This window comes from Prunus avium, chromosome 1 (assembly GCF_965620075.1).
Source record: "Prunus avium chromosome 1, drPruAviu1.hap1.1, whole genome shotgun sequence".
Lineage (NCBI taxonomy): Eukaryota > Viridiplantae > Streptophyta > Magnoliopsida > Rosales > Rosaceae > Prunus > Prunus avium.
The window spans coordinates 46,252,541-46,273,033 of record NC_142284.1 but is presented as its reverse complement, the minus strand read 5'-3'; the positions used below and the strand labels follow the sequence as shown (position 1 = coordinate 46,273,033).

The window sequence follows — 20,493 nt, the reverse complement described above, 5'->3', positions numbered from 1 at the left end:
AATGAGAAGGGGCTTGGGCCTGTCCGAACTCTTTGTGGCTCCCCCGTCAGTGTATTTCCTAGTTATTTTACTAGCTTACCAAACATGAAAAATGAATTTTCAATTTCCTTTCTCTTAAGAAAATACTAGCCTCTCTGCATGCGCTTCCACGCCCGCGAGAGGTTTTTTAAAAGAAAAAATTAAATTTATTTTAGAATTAAAACAGATAATGGGTAGTTGTGTTCCATAAAAAGAGGATCCATTATCTTATTTTTCTTTTAATTTTTAAATTTTTTATTATGAAAAAGTGTAAATTTACCATATTATCCTCACTTAATTATTAATTTCAATTCTTAATGTTTGCATTAACCAAGGGCATTTTTTGGTATTTTGAATGTTTCACCATTCTCTACCTTTTGCTTTATATATATAGAAGATATATGAGGAATGATTTTCCGTGAATCAAATGGGCCTCTTTTATCATATTTCAACGTAAAACACTTAATGATCCCTAAATTGAAAAGCATCATGCAATCACCCATTAAGAAAGCAATTGCGTTGGATACAACATGTAACGTTTGTCAAGTCTAGAACTGATGCACGTTAACAAAATAAGAAAATTGAAACTACGGAATTCTGAACCAAAATAAAAATACCAAATTTTTAGTTATGCTAATTTTTCTGCTAGGAAGTATTTTCCATTCGAACTTAGACAGGTTAAAGTTCAAAGCTTCCCTAATTTTGTAATTAAACGTGTATTATCTAAAACATGGTGTGTACCAAATGACATGTATTAATAAAGCATATTTCACAATCCATTTAACATAGTCAGGTAATTAAATAATATAAGTTGACACCAAACAACTGTCATGTATTATTTACTCATCTCCACACACATACCCTTAGATGAACCAACCCAAAAATACACACCCTATAGTATAGTTGGTCATTCAGTGGAGATCCACGAAATCCTTCATTAAAAGTTGGGTGTCTCTCTCTCATTTCCCCTCCTCTTCTTCTTCGAAATTCAAATTTTAATCACTTTATTTCATTGGAAGACAATCCAATGACTCAAAACTAATTCTAATATGCCTTAAACAGATGGTAATCGAAATAGAACAGTTAAGGGTTCTCAAAGATTAAATTTGAAACAGAAAATGTAAATTGAAGGCAGTTTTTGCTACTTGTTCTTCAAGGTCTTCCCTTTGGTTTTCTTGGATTTATTGAGATCGTGCTGTTTCTGGTCAGCGATGGCAGTGGGTGCGGCAGTGGGTGCGTTGGTGCTTTTGATACGAGAATAGGTGAATTCTGGGGAGAGCAATCTGGTGATTTCAGAGAGCCCAACTCTGTTTTTCCCATGCAACAAGGTCTTCAAGTTCTCCTCCCAAGTACGGTCCTTGATACCGGGACTCTGCAAACATGGAATAGCTAACAATTCAATATGAATCAATGATCTGAGGCGTTGATTGATGATTTGATTATCCAACAACAACAACAACAACAACAACAACCATAGATTTAGACTATTACTAGCGGTGAAATGCAAATTGCAATGCAAGTGAAATGAAATGAAATGGGGGCATTGCTTGCATCAATCAAATCAAATAAATCGTAGTAGGTCTGTCTGTCTGTCAAATGAAAATGAAAATGAATAATGATAGAGAATTTGAGAGCATAAATTAAATTAATTAATATACCTGATGGTTGTAGAGACTAATGAACCTGGAAATTAAGAGTGCGGTGGGAGAGCGAGTGCGTTCAGGGATGCCAAGGAACTTGCACAGCTCTGAACAACAAGTCTTTGTCTTCACTTTCGCCGCAATTACTTTCGACTCCGGCATAGCGGCAGCCGCAGCCGCCGCCATTACTGATCCACTTGCCCTAGCAGCCCTAGCACCCGCCATCTATCAAACCCGATTGCTCGATGCGATGCGATGGGATGGGAGTATTCTTTCCCTCTGGCACCACGCCCCTTTTATTTTCCTTTCTACCGCCTCAGAATCGATCTTCGTTGTATTGTAATTTGGGTTTGTTTTCTCTTTTTTGTTATTTCAATTAATTTGGCCGGACCGGGCTGCTGCTGCTGCTGGTGGTGGAATTGGACGCATTAATATTCTTTTTTCTCATTAAAAAAAAAACTCTTTAATTTAATCATTTTGTTTTTTTTGGTTTCTTTCTGGGGAGTCAATAACATACAGAAGAAAAACAGCTGCCTGATTACATACATGTTTTTTCTAATTTCGAATACCAAAAAAAAACCAACACACACACACTTGCTAAGCCACAACAAGAACACGAGACAGATAATCGGTCGTGTCAGTTGACTCGGCTCCCTCTCATCATTACAATTAGTAGAGAGCTCATTTCCACCACAACACTTGCTAAGCCAGTTCTTTGTAAAGATATTTAAAATCTAATTCTGATACACAGTGAGGTTGATAACTTGATAGTGGCGACGTTGACTACAATTGGGTGCCCACTTGGGCCATCCCCCTTTCTACCATCCTCAGAACCGAATCTTCAGATACAAGAGTGTTTGTGCCTGCTGTTTCTACTTCTGTGATGTTTCTCATTTTCGGTTCTAACATACGAGTAGGAGTGCCTATCCCTGCTCTTTTTATTTCTGTTTTGCCTGTTCGTGCCAGAATCTTCAGATGAATAAGAATGCCGGCGTCTGCTCTTGATACTTCTAAGGTGCCTATCAGGCTCAGAATCTTCAGATGAATTATTCAGGCTCTCTCTGCTCTTTTCCCTTCTGCAATGCCTATCAATTTTGGAATCTTCATATGAATGAGAATGCTTCTGTCTGACCTTTCTACTTCTATGATGTTTTTCATGATACGAATCCTCAACTGTAAAAGAATGCTTGCGTCTGCGCTGGACATCTCTACGGTGCTTGTCAGGTTCAGAATCTTCAGATGAATTAGTACACCTGTCACTGCTGTTGTCCCTTTTGTAATGCCTACATATCTCGGAATCTTCATATGAATGAGAATGCTTCTGTCTTTTCTTTGTACTTCTCTGATGTTTTTCATTATTTGAATTCTCAAATGAATAAGAATGCTTGTCTCTACTCTTTACTTTATGTCTATCAAATTCCAAAATCTCTGTTGAACTCAATTCAGAATGACCATGCTTCTTTTTATTTACCTTGCATATTTTCTTCTTTGACCTCTTATCATCCTCATAAGAAGATGACAACCCATCTTCCCCACTCAATGGTGATGACTGCTTTTTTTTGTGCTTGGTCTTCTTTTTGGACTTGTCCCTGGGTTGGCTTGAGAAGTTGGTCAGTAGCTCAGGGATGACATCCCCACTGAGGAAGCCTGAAAAATGATTGAGGTTGGTGGTAGTTACCTCACATGCAATACAAAGATACAAGAAAGAAATCATCATGCATATTCTGGAATTGAAAACTAAATACCTCCATACTCATCAAATATGTCCTCAGCAACTATTTGTTGGTTGGGGTCATCCGATTTAAACCCTCCACGTGGAGGACTAATTCCTGGTTTTTGCTTGAGCTCCCACTTCAGAGGCTGCAAAATAAGCAAGATATGATATATATCCTAGGTTTTTTTTGCGTGCATCATAATCATATAAGAATGCATTACTCAGTTTCCAGGGATGTAGGGCACTATATGTATAGTAGCAACGTTTCAAACAGAGCAAACAGGAGAATCCTTCGTTATCGTACGTAAGCATGATTTTGAGATTATAACAAACAAATAGTCAAGTTAATTAATCTATTTATGTACTAATACACAAAAGTTGATGTTAGAGCCAACCTTTTGACAGCAAAAGAGAAGATATAAATATGGCTCAAACATATGTAGAGATCAAGGATGGAACAATCGAAACAGACCAAGAAGCAAAGTAACAAGCTGGGAAAAGAAACAAACCAGAAATACACACACACACACAAACAACTGATCGGTTACATTAACCAATCCACTTCATAACTGCAGGCAAGAGAGAAAGTGTTCCACTACTTTCTAGAACATATGGATATACTACCTTTCCTGTCACAGATTCACAGCTACTTTACAATTTCTTCATTTACAAGCTACAATTTTGTTGGAAGGCTTTTTCTACACAACTTCATTAGCAAAGTAGAGATCAAGGATGGAATAATCGAAACAGACCAAGAAGCAAAGTAACAAGCTCGGAAAAGAAACAAACCAGAAATACACACACACAAACAACTGATCGGTTACATTAACCGATCCACTTCATAACTGTAGGCAAGAGAGAAAGTGTTCCACTACTTTCTAGAACATACAGATATACTAACTTTCCTGTCACAGATTCACAGCTACTTTACAATTTCTTCATTTACAAGCTATAATTTTGTTGGTTGGCAATATACAACCAATATATGGTTGAAATTTCTGTAGATGTGCCTCCATCAGGGAAATAAGGCATTTTGCCTTTAACAATGATGGATAGAAGGAGGTTATAGTTGTGAAAATTTACGTAAATTATATTTATTTTCTACAATTGTTGTCTAACATCCTGACAATGGTCTACCATGCTTCCATTTCTCCAGCCATAGTAAACTGCATTCTGAGCAACACAATTTTAATTTAACCCAAATTAACATGTATAACAAATGTTTGACTCTTGCAAGCTGTTACCTATCAGTATATTGGTCATGACTTACAATTTCATGGCAAGAATAATGAACAACTGTCACAATCTGAATTAAATGACTGGCACAAACCAGGTGACCATGTCCCCAATTCATAAACTTGCTCCAAATCCGTAAGTAACACCAACTAATTCTTCCACTAGATAAATTATAGATGCAAAGAACTTAAAGATGAGCTCGATCATGTACCAGAATATTTCTGGAAGCACAATGATCTCTCCTAATACTAAGAGAACAGTACTTGCAGTCTGCAACAACTTAAATATTAGTAAATGAAATGACACATTGAAAAATTTTCTTAGGTTAGTATTACACCTATTCTTTGAAGTTATGAGGTGTTATTTGAGGTTTCTGAGATACAATCCCAACCTAGGTCTTCCCAATCTATAAGAGTATAAGATTCTACATGAGAATCCTAGAAATTTTACTTCCTTTGTTTTTCAGTACTAATTAGTAGTGATCAAAACCATAACCTGTTTATCGACAGTCTTTCCCCTTTTATTCCTTACTTTTCCAGCGGCAGTAGTTTGAATGCTATGACCAAAACCACAGTTTCTTACCTCAAGCTTCCAACTAAACCACATGTAACAATCATCCTCCCAACTGTTTTTATGGTTTCCCATAAACTAAATAACACTCCCATTTGCAAAAGTATAACAATAGGCCTCCCCTGTCTATACTTCAAACCTGCCAATCTTCTTTAAGTGGTTGCTAAAATCCCTGAGTCTTCATGTCCAATTGAACCATAATTCTAGTCCATAAACCATCCTTCCCCCTACTTACATTGTACTGCCATTTTTCCACTATAAGCATTATTAAACAACTGAACCCTCCTTATGGCTACGCTAACCCCATAATGGGGACAACAAATTTGATATAGACTTTTTCCCTTTTTAGATAACTTAAGCTAGACATTTTATTTACCAAACAACCCTAAACCCTAGACAAAAGTGACAACAAACATATCCTTTTCTCCCAGTTCATAAAATGTAATCTACCATCCTTGTTCAAAGAAACCCCTATTGCAAATTCCCCAAACTCTTAGCCAGTGATGCTACGATAATAAAAAACAAGTTTATAGAATTAGAAGGCAAACTTCAGAGAGTAACCTTAATGAGCTTAAATCTCTACTTTCCCAAAGGGATCTAAACAAATTTTGATGGTAATAGAAATCCACACTTCTTTTTATTGGGTAGGAAATATAACGTGCACTTCTTTCAACAACAAAAAACAAAACAAAAAAAAACTTCAAAGATCCAAGCCAAATGCTTTGAGCCTTATGCCAGCCTAGCCATGCAAGGCGTCACCTCAAGCACTCACCAATTTGACAGAGATAAGAATAATTTTGTGAGCAAGGGATAATTAAATCCCCCCACCCCTCTGTTAGGTTTCAAGATAAAAACAAAAAGACTAACCTCACTAGGATCTGTGTGGGCAAGAATAGCAGTCAAAGGGTCATCCCTTTTCAATCGGCTCTCCTCATTAGGCATTATAGCATCCTTCAATGGACATTCACGATCGCCACTTTGGTGACCAAATGCTCCACACCTTACGCACTTCACATTGCGCACTTCAACTCCAAATGGCTTTGCCCTCGTAGGGACACCAGTCTCCATCCTTTGGAAAAATTATGATTATTATTATCATCATCAAAACAATAGAGTAGTATCAACTTGACTGTAGAAATTGTAATGTAACTGTGGGCAACAATTGCAAATAATAAAGCATGTCTTCCAGGCTCAAAGATACCCTTACATGCACCAACTGTGAGCCTCGGTCACTTTCAATTTCAATAGAAATAGACACTAAGAGAAACCAACCATGGTACAGAGAGAGACAACTGCATCTGTGAGGAAAGAGAAATCTCAGTTCGAGATCTCAACTCCTTTTAATAATAAAATGCATAAGACAATATATTAGTCATAGATATGCTTGACTCAAAAGAGTTGCATAACAAATTTTGTTGATTCTGACTAAAGTGATGTAACAGCTTCTTGTATGCATTTCTAGAATCACAACCCATCAACTTTATACTTTTAAACAGTCCAGCAAGGACTCCGAGGTATTCAGTTAAAGTCTGGGTTATGAAGTTGATGGATCACAACACAAGAAACTGAGCCAAACTCTGAAAATGCCTATACTGAGATAAAACCAAATCTAAGAATCTTATAATCTAATTTCCTAAAAGAATTGGCAAGTTATCAATGCAACCCAAAGTGCGTGAAAGATCATTGTCATAACTAAGCCCCTTTTCTTCTCAGCATCTTAATGTATTTCAATCCGGAAACTATAAAGTGACATAAAAACATTGCATCTTACTGTAAAGGCAGCAACAGGCCCACCTTGGAGCATTTTTCAAAATTTCAAATTCTTGTTCCGTTGGTAAAGGACGGCCAAACACGTCTTTGGGTCTTGGTTTTTTGGCTTCTTCGCCACTAGGAGGCATACACTCCGGTGGCCGTGGCCTAATTAGCAAGAGAAAATTAGTTCAAAGATGTAATGAAAACATATCATACAATAAGGAAGAAAATAATATAACGCATTGTACCTTGAAGTGGAAGGGGCATCCGTTTGCGTTTGTGTTTGTGGGTCTTCAAAGGAGGGGTTATTATGGTGCTCTCTTACACTCTCATCAGCAATCTCTGCAGCTTTGGCACTTTCGGGGTTGTAACCAGGTGGACGAACATACATAAAGCTAACAGCTTTCATCATCTCAATCTACACATCAACTCAGGCAATGGGAACGGGTCCTTTCGGAGTTGGAATAATAAGTAATAAATTAAATAAATAAAGAGAATAACCAAATGTTTTCGAAAAAAAATTGAAGAAGAAGAAGTTTTAGCACCTTTTCCTTGTCTTTCTTGGAGACGAGAGCGGTCTGGCGAAAGAATTCCTGCTCTTGGGCATACTGCACAAATGATAAGAAAGAGAGAGAACTGACATTACTAACAGAAAAAAAAAAATTGCGATGAAGGGGAAGCATGAAAATTGAGATGATGGGATGCGAAGGGAGAGGGGGCGGTGGGGACGTGCCTCGCGGGAGACCTCCTCGGTGCGACGCTGGTGCTGGGCCTGGATCTGCTCTGCAATCCACTTGCGGCGTTGGTTGGGGTAAGAGAGAGGGTGCCATGGCTTCTGGTTGAGGTAGGAGTGGCTCCAGGCCGTGCCTGACTTGGTCTTGTAATCAACCTCCCCTCCTTTGTCCGAAAATCTCTTGCTCAGCCTTATCCCTCCCTCTTCTTCACCTTCCATCCTTTTTCTTTTCTTTTCTTCTTTTATTTTTGTTCGTATTTTTCAATAGAATGTGGTCTTCTTCCCCTCTGAAACAAACCAGGGCTACTTGGTAGGGGTAGGTACTTGAGGTACTCCGTGCTCGCTCAGTGGAAATTGGAATAGTGGGCTTTAAGACTTGGCCCATTCTCTGTGCTGCCTCAGGTGGATTCCGCATATTGGGCTTTATTACTTGGCTGGCCATTGTCTGGGCTTTTAAATTTTGCACTATGACTACTTGGGTTTTTAAATTCAAATCATCTTCACTAATAAAGTTGAAGGAGTTTTTTTTTTTTTTTTTTTTGGTCAAATAAAGTTTAGGGAGTTAAGTGAAACAAAATAAATTTGGGAGTTTCACTAATATAGGGGTCCAAATTATAAAGAGGCTTTGAGGCTGTGCTTGTTTTAAGAAAATCGATGGCAGTTTTGTAAATTCTAGGAAGTTCAAAGCCTCTTTGTTATGTTGTAAATGGGACTTTGGTGTGTTTCATACATAAAATGAACTTTAGAAACACACCCAAGCATCTACTAGGGTTAATTATTAAGTTGGATGACCTTTTTTATCTTTTTACAGAATAATAAAACTTACAGCTTAATGATTTAAGTATTTGAATGAACAAAGAGAAGTGCGGGGTTTAAATAGAAAATCTCAAATTAAATGATATAATGCTAATTTATAATTGCTCAATAAATTTCAAAGATAAGATTATCCAAAATAACATGTAGATATAAAGTGTGGGGGGTTGTGGTGGGAGGGAGAGACCTTGGCTATAAGGTAGTACATTCCATTTAATTAACACCCCAAAAAAATAAAAATCACTTTCTTTATACTCCAACGAAAACCACAAGTGTACAGCCTATCAAGAGACAAGATAGTACGTGAGTTTCTTGTCCTTCTCTACTGCTTCAGGTGATAATTTATGGCGTGGATTTTCCACTATGCCAAAGTAGGAAATGAAATGACATTCGTTTGTGGATGCTATAATTCATTCTTTTTTTGCATGCTGCTCCTCCACCCAACTTCAGTTTTCTTCTGTGGATTTACACCGTGTACTGTATTCAGAATGTACAAATATTTCTCGTGGTGTGGTGTGGGCCTCTTCTTTTCTTTCACTGTTTTGTTTATTTCAAACGAATTTCAAGGCATATATACTGGAACAAAGAACTCCTATCCTTTCTATTAAATATTAATGAAGCCAGGGACAAATTCATGATTTATTTGAAACACATGGTTTGACTTCATTTACCTTACGTACGTTCTGAAAAATATTCTTATGTACAAACCTATTAAGAATAGAAAATCCGACTTAAGGCTGTTAAAAACTTCTAGTCCTACAATATAATGAGTTCCAAATTGTGTTTTCCTACCCCAAAATAAACCCATATGTAAGATCGTGAAGAAAAAAAGTTCAAACAAATTACATGCATTAATCTCATTCATTGCCTTGCACACAGAGGCATCAGGTATAATGTCAACCATCAATTTTATATTCTCTCCTAAGCTGACATCAATTTCACCATTAGATGATGTAACCATATTGAAGGAGACAAATTTGCAATACTCGTTATATAGAAAAGGAATAGATCAACAAAATGTTGTCTGAAACAAACGGGTAAGAATATGGGTATTGAAAATAATAAAAAATTTGGGTTATTGACCGTAACGGTACCCTAACTTACTAAAATTTTCATTTCAATAGTCATCAAATTATCCATTTAGTATCAAATTGGTCCTACCTTCAAAGTTAGTTTTGCCATTAAATTTAAGGGTAAGATCGTCTATATAGAAAAAACACTAATAAAAGTTTAATTAAAAAAATGACTCGCAAGTATTTGTGTTGCCAAACACTTTTTCAAGAAAATAATTAAGTAAATGGACGAATTAAAAAAATAATGAAAATGATTAAACGGTTTCATAGTTGATTGATATATTGGAGAGCATATATATGTTCCTTCCTTTTATCATCATGTATATATACGAGCAGCATATAGTCAATGTAATCTAAAATTAGAAAGTTCAAGTTAGGAATATCGATCTAAAGATCTGGTACAATAATATTGTATATCCAACTGATCAGGACGAACTCAGAAGGATATATTTATATATATCAAGGTTGGCTCATAATTTTCACCACATGATGATTTTCCCGCTAATAAATTTAACTAAACCCCGATCGACTGTAATGACTTTTCATAGATGATCGATCGGTTGAAGAAAAGGAGAAAACTCTTCAGATGGATCGAGACTGATGTGCAGCTGTAAGTAGCTAGGTACTAGCTAGCTTGATTATAATTAGCAGAGGAGGAGGAGGACAAAGACGTGGACATGGACGACGTATGATATGCATCAAAAAGGAAGGAAGGAAGAAAGGAACGATATGAACGATGATGATATGATGAAGGAAGTGAATTCATGAGTTACCTCAAGCGCACTCGATGGAGTGCAATATAAGCAAGAAGGCGGTAACCCAGTAGCATTAAGGCGAGAATGGAGACATCTATCCACAAGTGGTTGAGGCCACCCATTGATTTGACGGCAGGCAAATCTCCAACACGGCAGAGGACTCCTTTGGAGCACTCATAATAGTCATCCTCGTCGTACTGAACCCCAAGAAGAAGCTTGTAACAGTAGTAGCTGTAGCTCAAGTACTTTAACCAGACAATGAAGGCAGGAATCTGTTGAATATAGTACCCGCCGGCGATGAGGAAAACAAGTGTTGTAACAGATGCCAAAGTAGTGGCTTGCTTTATGTCCATCAGAATGGCTCCAATGGCTAAGCCAAGACTCTGGGACACAAGGACGTTGTAAAGAACCACCAGTAGGGAGAGGATGAAAGTGAAGGGATCAGGTTTAAGCCCTCCCATCCAATAAATTATTACCACAAATGCTGTTGGGAGTGCCAGCTCCAGTGGCAGGTCTCCAACTGTTCTTGCTAGGAAGTAGGACGAAAGCCGGTACATTCCTGATGATCGTTCTTTTATCAGCATTCTTCTTTCCTGGGGAAATGTGAAAACTGCATTGTAAAGTGGGTAGAACCCCCAGAACACGGAGAAGAAGAAGAGCAAAGCAATCTGCAAATTTACCAAATATCAATTTTATTAATTCATTTTATTATTGTTAAAACTAAATTAAATAAATAATACATATTAATTAATTCTTTTCTTTTCTTACACGGTCTTCAATGTGAGACGTGGGTGTGCGCCACCAGAGGAGTCCACCAAGCGTGGCTACACTTATTACTTGGAAAATTCTTAGCCTGTTGAATGCTTCGTACCTTCGCTCTCTCAGCCCCCTCTGAAGCAGCACCTTGAACTGCTGCCACCAGCTTGTGCACCAATGTTGCTCTGTACCTTGTCCTGCACTACACCACTAGTATTAGCATTTGCAAGATGTAGCAATTAATTAGTGGGAATATCGAAGGAAAATGAGAGAGAAAGAGAGAGAGAGAGAGAGAGAGAGGATATGTTTACTTGCAGAAGCATCTTTCATGTAATTATTGCAGTTGTTGACCTCCAAACCAGAACACAACTCAGCTTTCAACTTTGCGCAAATATTCTTATCGTAGGCGGAAATGAGAGCTTTTCTCACGGTCTTCTGATCCTGTTCCATGTTCTCGCGTTGCTCAGATGCATGTTTTGAATCAGGGGCGATTCCTGTACGTACGTGAGTATAATTCAAACAATCAGGGGCGTATGTATGTATGTATGTATGTATGTATGTATATATATGTATATGTATCCATGTAGATACGTACAAGACTTAAAGACAGACGTAACAGTAACGTACGTACCGTTTGCAAGATCTAGCAAAAGATCTGCCGGATTGAGACTAGGCAAGGACGTGGAAAAACCAATGGAAGAAAAATAATCTAGGGCTGCGGAAGCAGGGCCATAATAAATGGGGGAGCCCTCGGAAAGCAAGACGAGCTTATCAAACATGTGGTAGATGCGGCTGGAGGGCTGATGAATGGTGGTGACGAGGGTTCGACCCCCACTGGCCAGCCTTTTGAGTGTGGTCAGGATTCGCTGAGCTGTAGTGGAGTCCAAGCCTGAGGTGGGCTCATCTAGCAAAAGTAAGCTTGGGTTGATTAGCATCTCTTGACCTATACTCACCCTTTTCTTCTCTCCACCTGATATCCCTCTGAACAGTGGGCCCCCAATCATGCTGCTCCGGCACCCACTCAATCCCAACTCACTGATCACGTGCTCCACGTGCTGCACTTTCTCATCCCTGCTCAGGCTCCTCGGCAGCCTCAGCAGAGCCGTGAACACCAGAGTCTCGGTTACAGTGAGATGCGGGTATAAGACGTCGTCCTGGGCAACAAACCCCGTTCTTCGTTTGATGCTTCCGCAAAATGGCTGACCGTTGTACGTGATCTTTCCTGACATAAACTTGCAATTATTCTGATGATTGAGGCGCCCTCCCAGAGCTGTAAGAAGGGTGGTTTTCCCACTCCCAGATGGGCCTAGCATCGCCAGTATCTCTCCTGGGCAGACCGTACCTGTTATCCCACTCAGTATACTTTTTTCTATACTAGTAGTATTTGTGCCCCACCATCCTCCTCCTTTCTGCTCCATTTTTACTTTGTAAAACACCTCCTCAAACTGCAATTTATCAAATTTATTATTATTAGCTCTTCTTCAATATTCATAATTAATTCTACTATATATATATATATAGCACACACATGCATAATTCTACTATATGCTCATTTCATTTACTAATGAATTAAATTATAGATCATCATGTTCATGACCAGAAATTAAATTTATTAATTAATTATTAAGCTCGCTACAACTATAATTAATTATAGCTCAACCGGAGAGCATGATGATCAGATCTACACAGAGAGAGAGAGAGAGAGAGAGAGAGAGAGAGAGAGAGAGAGAGACCTTCAAAGTTATGGGGTACATGGTGAGTTGTAGGAAAGATTGTGAGTTAACTTGGGCGGCGGCAGCCGGGTAGGCAACCACAGCCTTGCTATGGGTTTCAGACATCTCCCGCCTGCCTTCCACAGTAGCACTGTCACTGCCGCCATATTCTGCTGGTTTTGGCACTATGCTGCTGAGAGACATGGCAAATCTGAAAGAAAACAAAACAAAATCTCGCTCCCTTTTTGGAGTTTTTGGTTGCGTGCGTTAGTGAGGTTGGGAGAAGTACTTGAGTTGGCTTAATTTAACTTGGCGTCCCAACCCAAAGTGAAGTGACCTAGGAGCTCATAAATATATAGCCAATTATATATGGATGGAGATACATACATATATATATATATATATAAACGATCGAGTCGAGGATATCCTCTCCTGACTTCTCTGTGTGCACTCCTATGGTGATGGTGATGGTGATGTAGGCCTAAGCTTAGCCTCCATTCCATGTGGTGATGGTGGGATCCCACCTTTTATCATACTTATATTCTAACACTAACTATTAACCATTATAATCTTTATACTGATAGCTAGATAAGATATAGTCTCATTTTACCGGAATCTTTTCTGTCTTTTCTTGATTAATATTATGGGACGTAGATTAAGAAAAAAATTATACACATATGATAATTTATAACGTACATAAAACACCCAACACCACTTTATGACAATTGGGAAAGATGAGATATATGCTAATATGCTATACTCTTTCTTAACAATCATTTAATTTCAAAGCCCCTTATATTAAAATATGAATCGGTTAATGACTTGTGTTCAATTTTCATTCTCTAATATCGTGTGCATCAATGAAGAAGAAAAAAACATCACAATCATAAACGATACTATGTCTAGAAAAGGCTTCCAACTCTTACAAATTCAATAACAATTGAAATATTTTAACTTTTCAGAAGGAATAGGAATAATAACCTTTCAATTCTCGCTTAGTTGTTCTATAGTACTTACTTTGGTTTCTATTTCTTGGGGTCAAAGGAAAAGTGACGAATGACAATCCACGATTACATTTTGCACTTTCTTCTTTTGATTTGAGCTATGGATGGTATGGCATGCGATTCACTGCGTACATTCTCATTGATGGAGCATAAGAAATCCATGCCTCTACAGTCTACTGATCATGGAATTTACTTTTCTCTAGCTAAGAGCAAGAATAAGTTCAAAAGTAAAAGCTGGGAGAGGAAAAAAGAAGAGTTATGGGATTACGAGAGAAAGCAATGGTGAATTGAACTGCTGCCCTAAAGAATTTTTAAGTAAACTAAAAGTGAAAGTAATGGTGTGCTTTTCCTTGTAAAGCCGACTGATTCTTATATTCCCTTCCTTTAAATATACAGTAATTGATTTTGGACTGTAGTTTTCAACATTCGTATCGCCGAAATTCGATATGACTTTTGTATTTTATGATTGCATATGTATTAATTAACTAATATATCACTAATATTCATTTTTAAAGTGAGATGCGAAACAAAGTCTTCTTCCCTATGCTCTCTCTCTCTCTCTCTCTCTCTCTCTCTCTCTCTGGGACACTTTCGTTTTGCTGGTTACTCGATTTTAAACTTGAGCTGAATAACTGAAAAGAATGATTAAAGGACGAACCCATCAATCATATTCCAATTTGTGTCCATAAAAATAATAAATAAATAAATAAATAAATTCTAATGGCAGAGCACTGAGACTGGTCTGAGAGAGATAAGAGTAAATGGGTCCTGCGTGGTGGAGTGGAGCCTACCCTTTTTGGTTTCTGAGACTTGGAAGTCTTTGGTTACTGGCCGCTGGGTGGCGCGCGCATCATACTTTAGTGCATTCTCTTTCTCTCCCAACTTGTGTCTGAATATCCATTTAAAATTTCATTATAAAAATGTATGTCGATATGACCATGAGATATGGAGTTTTTATTCCACTGGAGCTTGCTCTTGCCTTTTGATATATTTATTCATTACTTACTAATTCCATTATATCTATCTATGTTCTATAAATATATATATCATTGATTCTCTCTTCTTTACTTTAAAATATACCTACGCTACACAAATTAAACTGCAATTTCTTGACAAAAATCACAATTAAACTAACAAATTGTTACATCATTGATCCCTCCTTCAGTCAATTTATCAAGTTTCTTTTGCTCATTCAAACTATCAAGTTAAGCACTTTTTTTTTTAGTGGCACTTGGTCAACTCCTTCTTTGCTTACATGGACACCAGATTGAATTTAACTTGTGCTTTTAAGTAATTTCATATAAGAATAAATTCCCCACATACTATGCATGTGCAAAAAGAAGTTATTTGTGGGGGAAACTTACAAAAAAAGATAAATGTGGAAGATGGAAAGTGGCCAAGTTAGAATTACTATAGCACCCTCAATTATTAAAAAAAATATTAAACTCATTTAATATGAAAGGGACAAAATGGTCATTTTATCATATGTGGTTAACAAAGAGGGTTCTCTTAATAATAGTACAGATATCTAAATTGAAAAAAATGTATACTAACTTTTTTTTGGGTAAATAATTTATAAAATTATCGTAAATATTGTTTAAGTATATATCTCATTTTCCCAAATAATTAACTAGGTAATAATTAAGCTATAATGTGTCATGTTTTTCTTTTAGTACAAGTACTAGTCTAAACTACATGGGAGAGGGGTTTTTCACTCACACACACTATTATGATGTCCTAGATGTTTGAACCTGAGACCACTAGTCTGCAAGTTAAGGCCCTTTTTTATATTGAGCTAGACCATATTGGCATAATGTGTAATGTTTATAGGTTACATGAATAGTTCAGAGCTTTTATGGTCAAGATGTGCATAATCCTACCCATCTTCTTTGTGAGAGATTTTTCTAATGTACTTCATAAATTTCAAGAACAATCACATGTTGATAAGGTGAATCCGTATGAGACTCGGAGATGTTCACACATGAAGGCTTCCATAAGCTCAATGGTGATGGAGCTATTGACAATACTACAAGTTTGAGTAGTGGTTTGAAACGATAATGGAGTTTTAATGGGTGAACGTATCTATACAAAGCAATTGTAGTGTTTTCATTTTAGCTACATAATTGCATGCGCTTTATATGTAGATGCTGATTTTTTCCCTCTCTTTATAGAAAATGATTCTTATGAGGCAGTCATGATAATTAATTTGGGGGAGACTATTTGGGTTGTTGTGGGCAACATTATGGATGATGTGAAAGATTTGCTTATGCATTTTTCTTTAAAGGAAGTCCAATATCCACCTGGGGAGTGTAACACAAAGACTCATGTTTTTACCTATTTTTCTTTACACAAATAATGTTATAATTATTAGTTAGAAAAAGGCCCAGAGTAGCTAATGAATTGTATTATTGATGTCCTCTTTGGTTAATGAAATTTACTTATTTTCGATTTTTTTTTTTTAAAAAAAAAGTTACATGAATAGTTATAATGTGATATAGTAATCACAAGAAACATTCCATTTTCTCAAAATATGTGATGCTTCTATTAATTGAATTATTAGGGCTATGGTAGATATGGGCTTAGCCAAGTTGGTTAGAGCAGATGTGTTCCTCATTCTGTAGCCAAGTTCGAATCCCCCTCCTTATAGTTTAGATTAAATTAAAATAAAATATTATTTATATAGGAAAAAAAAAATTATTAGAACTATGCATATTGGAAGTTACTGCATATATAAATAGAGGTATAAAAAAGTGAGAAAAAAAAAGTGGGGTATTTGACAAGTTGTGGGAGGTATTATTTATCATATTACCTTTAACTTCTGAATTTACTTTACTAAAAAATGAAAGGACAAATTACTGACATTTTATATATTGTGGTTGACAGAAAGAGCATATGAAAGCATAAAGATAAGAATCAAATGGGTGTTAGTTGAATTAGTTCATACTTTTCGTGAACTCTCAAATAGTCCTAATTCAAGCCCCTATTATATCCGTGTGTGTAAGTTTCCCTCCCCTTCCCAACTTTAAAAAAAAAAAAGCATAAACATAAGAGAGAAGAATGCGAATGTACAGAACGTTCATAAAATGATTGGCCGAGTTTCCGAACAATTTTCGTCTCGTGTGCTTTAGCAATGCAGTTCGGGAATCTACACGTGGCCTGCAATCCCAGTTAATAATGGGGTGGGGCTTTTTTGGCGTTGCTTGTATAATATTTTTTCCGGTCGAAAAAAGCTTGCATAATGGTTACACATGCGAATGCGATCCCTACGACATCGTTCAAATCATTTGGTGGAAGACTCGTAGTGGTCCCGCCAACTCATGGCATTATCCGTTCAGTCTCAGTGCTCCCTCTCAATATTTTTAAGAATGATTCTAGCTTCCGACGAAGAAAAAAAATGGAATGATTTCTAGCTCCTCAACTTTCTACCAAAATTACACATTTTTTTACGTTCCCTTATTTCCCAAAAGTAAAAAAGGCCGCTGTGTATGCGAGCATCAATGAGCCAATATTATATATATATATATAATGTTCCACTGCATCGTTTTCATATTAACTTAATGCTAATATTTGGATCTAAAATTTGGATAGATATGTTAACCAAATGTGAAAGGACTAGTACCACTAGAAGAACTAGTCACTGATGATTAGTAAAGAAAGTTATAGGCAGGCATGAGAGCAGCAGGCACTACATACACATGAATAAAATAAACACAGAAAATGATGGTTGAATTAATTAATTGTCACATATACAAGTAAGTAGTCCACAGCACACACGCGTGGAGTGGAATGGAGGTAAGTGTTTGTTTGTGTCATTATCATATAGTAATATTATATAATGGGATGAGATGTGTGTCGTACTGGGAATAATCAGCTTAGTGGTGTGGGAAGATCACTTTCTTTTAATGTTTTCTTTGGTGGAGATAAGATGATCCACTTCCGTTCAAGTATAAAAACTTGTATAAAACGGGGAATAGTATGGTCAATCATGAACTGTCATATAGAAAAGTTATCATATCACAATTGGTCGGAAATAATAAAATAATGTTATTCTCATTTTATGTAAGTGTTTCTCCTAGCCAAGCCAACAGATTCCGGCCTTAATAACTCTCACATGCATATAATTTTCGTTATCTTTGAACAAATTATATTAATCATTAATACCGTCCAGCCAGCTTAAGGGGTAAATTTAATTATCATATGATGATGATGAGACAAAGGAATATTATTAGCGAGCATTATAAGACAGATGGATCGATCAATGTAAAGTAGTTGGATGGATCATGGATGGTCCGTGTGGATTGTCATCTTTCTTTCTTCTTTTTAATTTTGGTCTGGTCAGGTCAGTCAGGTGATAATTGTTTATTATGATATTTATGGTGTTTTTGCAGATTCATTATATTAATTCAGCTTCGCGTGCTGCCTACGTAATTTTATTACCAAATTTTGCTGCCTGGTCATTTTTGTGCGTCCCCACCAACAGTACCAAAAAACTATTTTTTCAACTGCCTTTTATAAGAAAATGAAAGATCATTCAGCCATGCCCCAATAAAAACAATATAAGAGGATATGATCACAAATCAATCAAGGATGATATGATATTATGCTCAACCAACAACTATCCCATGATTTAACTCATATAACAGTTCCATTCGGCGTGTCAAAATATGTTTTACTCAAATTTGTCCACCCTCGAGAATATACCAAAAAATTATATTAATTGCGAGCGTACACGTGTCAATATTAATTGCTATAAATTATAAGTCTAGAGTAATAATAGACGAGTAAGTCAAAGTGGAAATGATTTCTGATAGTTTGCGATCGAGTATTGAACTAAGTTGATTCTGATCACATGAGGTTGTCTTAATGATAACATGAGGACGACAGCACTTGCGACTGGTTAAAAAGAATGGAAGAAATCTGCTAAAAGTGATTGGGTTGGATTCTGGTGTTTTCTTTTAAATTCTTTCGGTGCCCATTTTCGTAGTGAGATGAGATTATTAGAAGAGTGGATAGTGCACAAAACAATGAATACCTTCACGTAAAATGAAAGGAACTAGCTAGTTAGCTAGATCTGGGCTATTATACCTATACGCAAGTTGAGGATGCTGCATCCATCCATGATCGAAATATATTTATATAATATCTACTCACAAACCCTTTAGCGCGACACACATTTTACACATACGCATGTGTAGATTCCAAAGCATGCCACTGCCATCAAATTTTAGAGTCCTATCTGTTCACCCCATGAGGAGATGTGGGGTCAGGCACATTGTGTAAACAGTTTACTGCCCTTTTCTTTATCGGATCAAACTGGAAAGAGAGTTTGCTTAGAGCTCAAGCAACAGGTCTCAGAGTGATCCAATAGTTTTGTTTGATAGGCATGCCACTATTGGTGTTTGGGTAAGCCCACAGAAAAAGGATTGATTGGTATATTATCTGGTTTTTAACGAATCTTAACTTTATAGTCAAGTCATTGTGCTCCAAGTGAGGAACTGACTGAGATTAATTCTTTTTAATGTCTTGTATGATTAAGGACTTCAATATTCTACTTTTATGCAACGGTGTAAAGGATTTTCTTGTGGTTTTGCCCAAGATTGGGATAGAAAACCCAAGATTGGGCTAGCTTTCCTTATATAGAGTTCTAGTGATTTCTTGTTTGATATTGATTGAAACAAATATAAAACGATAAAAGAATAGCTTATTAACTTAAATGCAATCAAAAAACATTGTTTATAACTGAAAATTTCTCAATTTAGTTCAATACAACAATAATTTAAAGGAAAGGAGTTGATAAACTGTTAAATTTACAAACTTATAAAGGGAAAAACAGTTAGCCTAGCAACTAGGAGGAATCATACCAAGTATTGGCAAAGCAATAAACTTAAGGCCCCGTTTGGTTCACGGAACGGATTTGATGGGAAATCATTTCCCATGTCATTTCCCAAGGGATGGGAAATGGTGATTCCTTTCCAATGTTTTGGTAATGACGGGAAAATAACCCTGAAATATCACTTCATTTCCTTTCCCATGTTTGTTTTGAGTAGGAATAGAAAACAAATTTTGTTTAGTTTTCCAATTATACCCCTATTAAAGAAATATGAATAAAAAAATAACAAAATACCAATAGTTGTTGGATAAAAACTGTAATTATGAATTGTTAGTAAGGACAAATTAGTTAGAAAAAAAGTGTATTTAATGCTAGCCTTACTTTCCCATAGGAAGGGAAAGTAAAACCCAAGGAGGAAGGAAGGCTTCACTTTCCCTCCTACTTTCCTATGTGTCATGCAATGATTTCCCATGCCTAACTTACTAAATATGGGAAAGTAATTAATTTTGAATATGCATGCTTGGGGAATGGATGGTTGAAACTGATGCCAGTCCGTTCTTTGCGAGTAGAATCATTGAACTTAAGTGCTTTGATCTTTTGCGTTGATGGTGGAAATTGCTTAATTCAACAACTTGGTCCACTAGACATTTATGGTTCAAATCGCATTTAATGTGGTTGCTCCGCCTTTCTCTTCCCGCCTTACTCATTCGCAATTTTGATTTGGGTAAACGAGCCTTTGCATGGGTAAAAGCATTTTTGAATTGTGAACAACGGCTTTTGATTGAAAAGTCAAAGTTAATAATGGGTTTGTTTCGATTTAGGCTTTTACTCTTTGATCAACTCCCTTTGCGAAACTCAGTGGCCCAATGCCCATTTGGACTTCAAAA

General features: G+C 36.7%; 3 protein-coding genes across 4 annotated transcripts; all 3 read right to left on the bottom strand.

Annotated features, from left to right (window-relative positions):
• Nucleotides 1–829: 829 nt before the first annotated feature.
• On the bottom strand, nucleotides 830–2,036 carry LOC110753586 (uncharacterized). Its single transcript, XM_021954517.2, has 2 exons — nucleotides 1,677–2,036; nucleotides 830–1,390 (listed from the first exon to the last, which is right to left on the bottom strand). The coding sequence occupies exons 1-2, from the start codon at nucleotides 1,881–1,883 to the stop codon at nucleotides 1,160–1,162; spliced, it is 438 nt and encodes a 145-aa protein (XP_021810209.1). The 5' UTR covers nucleotides 1,884–2,036; the 3' UTR covers nucleotides 830–1,159.
• A 136-nt stretch (nucleotides 2,037–2,172) lies between these two features.
• Nucleotides 2,173–7,970, bottom strand: LOC110753605 (zinc knuckle (CCHC-type) family protein). 2 transcript variants are annotated; one of them, XM_021954539.2, is made up of 7 exons: nucleotides 7,664–7,970; nucleotides 7,476–7,538; nucleotides 7,179–7,348; nucleotides 6,973–7,095; nucleotides 6,046–6,247; nucleotides 3,404–3,518; nucleotides 2,173–3,305 (listed from the first exon to the last, which is right to left on the bottom strand). In XM_021954539.2, exons 1-7 carry the CDS (start codon nucleotides 7,880–7,882, stop codon nucleotides 2,500–2,502), a joined length of 1,698 nt encoding a protein of 565 aa, XP_021810231.2. In that variant the 5' UTR covers nucleotides 7,883–7,970; the 3' UTR covers nucleotides 2,173–2,499. The 2 variants fall into 2 exon arrangements, with proteins under 2 accessions (XP_021810231.2, XP_088110854.1); XM_088254728.1 differs by having other exon boundaries at nucleotides 7,179–7,380; nucleotides 7,664–7,680.
• A 1,830-nt stretch (nucleotides 7,971–9,800) lies between these two features.
• Nucleotides 9,801–13,166, bottom strand: ABCG14 (ATP-binding cassette 14). Its single transcript, XM_021954563.2, has 5 exons — nucleotides 12,794–13,166; nucleotides 11,692–12,505; nucleotides 11,372–11,554; nucleotides 11,073–11,257; nucleotides 9,801–10,972 (listed from the first exon to the last, which is right to left on the bottom strand). The coding sequence occupies exons 1-5, from the start codon at nucleotides 12,974–12,976 to the stop codon at nucleotides 10,319–10,321; spliced, it is 2,019 nt and encodes a 672-aa protein (XP_021810255.1). The 5' UTR covers nucleotides 12,977–13,166; the 3' UTR covers nucleotides 9,801–10,318.
• Between the last annotated feature and the right edge of the window lie 7,327 nt (nucleotides 13,167–20,493).

Bases quoted from the DNA above. Each gene is read 5' to 3' on its own strand.
- LOC110753586 (XM_021954517.2), bottom strand. From the start codon at position 1,883: ATGGCGGGTGCTAGGGCTGCTAGGGCAAGTGGATCAGTAATGGCGGCG. The intron at 1,391-1,676 runs GTATATTAATTA...CCATGTTTGCAG, and splicing joins TTAGTCTCTACAACCATCAG to AGTCCCGGTATCAAGGACCG.
- ABCG14 (XM_021954563.2), bottom strand. From the start codon at position 12,976: ATGTCTCTCAGCAGCATAGTGCCAAAACCAGCAGAATATGGCGGCAGT. The intron at 12,506-12,793 runs GTCTCTCTCTCT...GATAAATTGCAG, and splicing joins TGTACCCCATAACTTTGAAG to TTTGAGGAGGTGTTTTACAA. The intron at 10,973-11,072 runs GTAAGAAAAGAA...GTAAATTTGCAG, and splicing joins CGTCTCACATTGAAGACCGT to ATTGCTTTGCTCTTCTTCTT.
- LOC110753605 (XM_021954539.2), bottom strand. From the start codon at position 7,882: ATGGAAGGTGAAGAAGAGGGAGGGATAAGGCTGAGCAAGAGATTTTCG. The intron at 7,349-7,475 runs GTGCTAAAACTT...GTTGATGTGTAG, and splicing joins CCAAGAAAGACAAGGAAAAG to ATTGAGATGATGAAAGCTGT. The intron at 6,248-6,972 runs GTGGGCCTGTTG...ATTTTTCCAAAG, and splicing joins ATTTTGAAAAATGCTCCAAG to GATGGAGACTGGTGTCCCTA.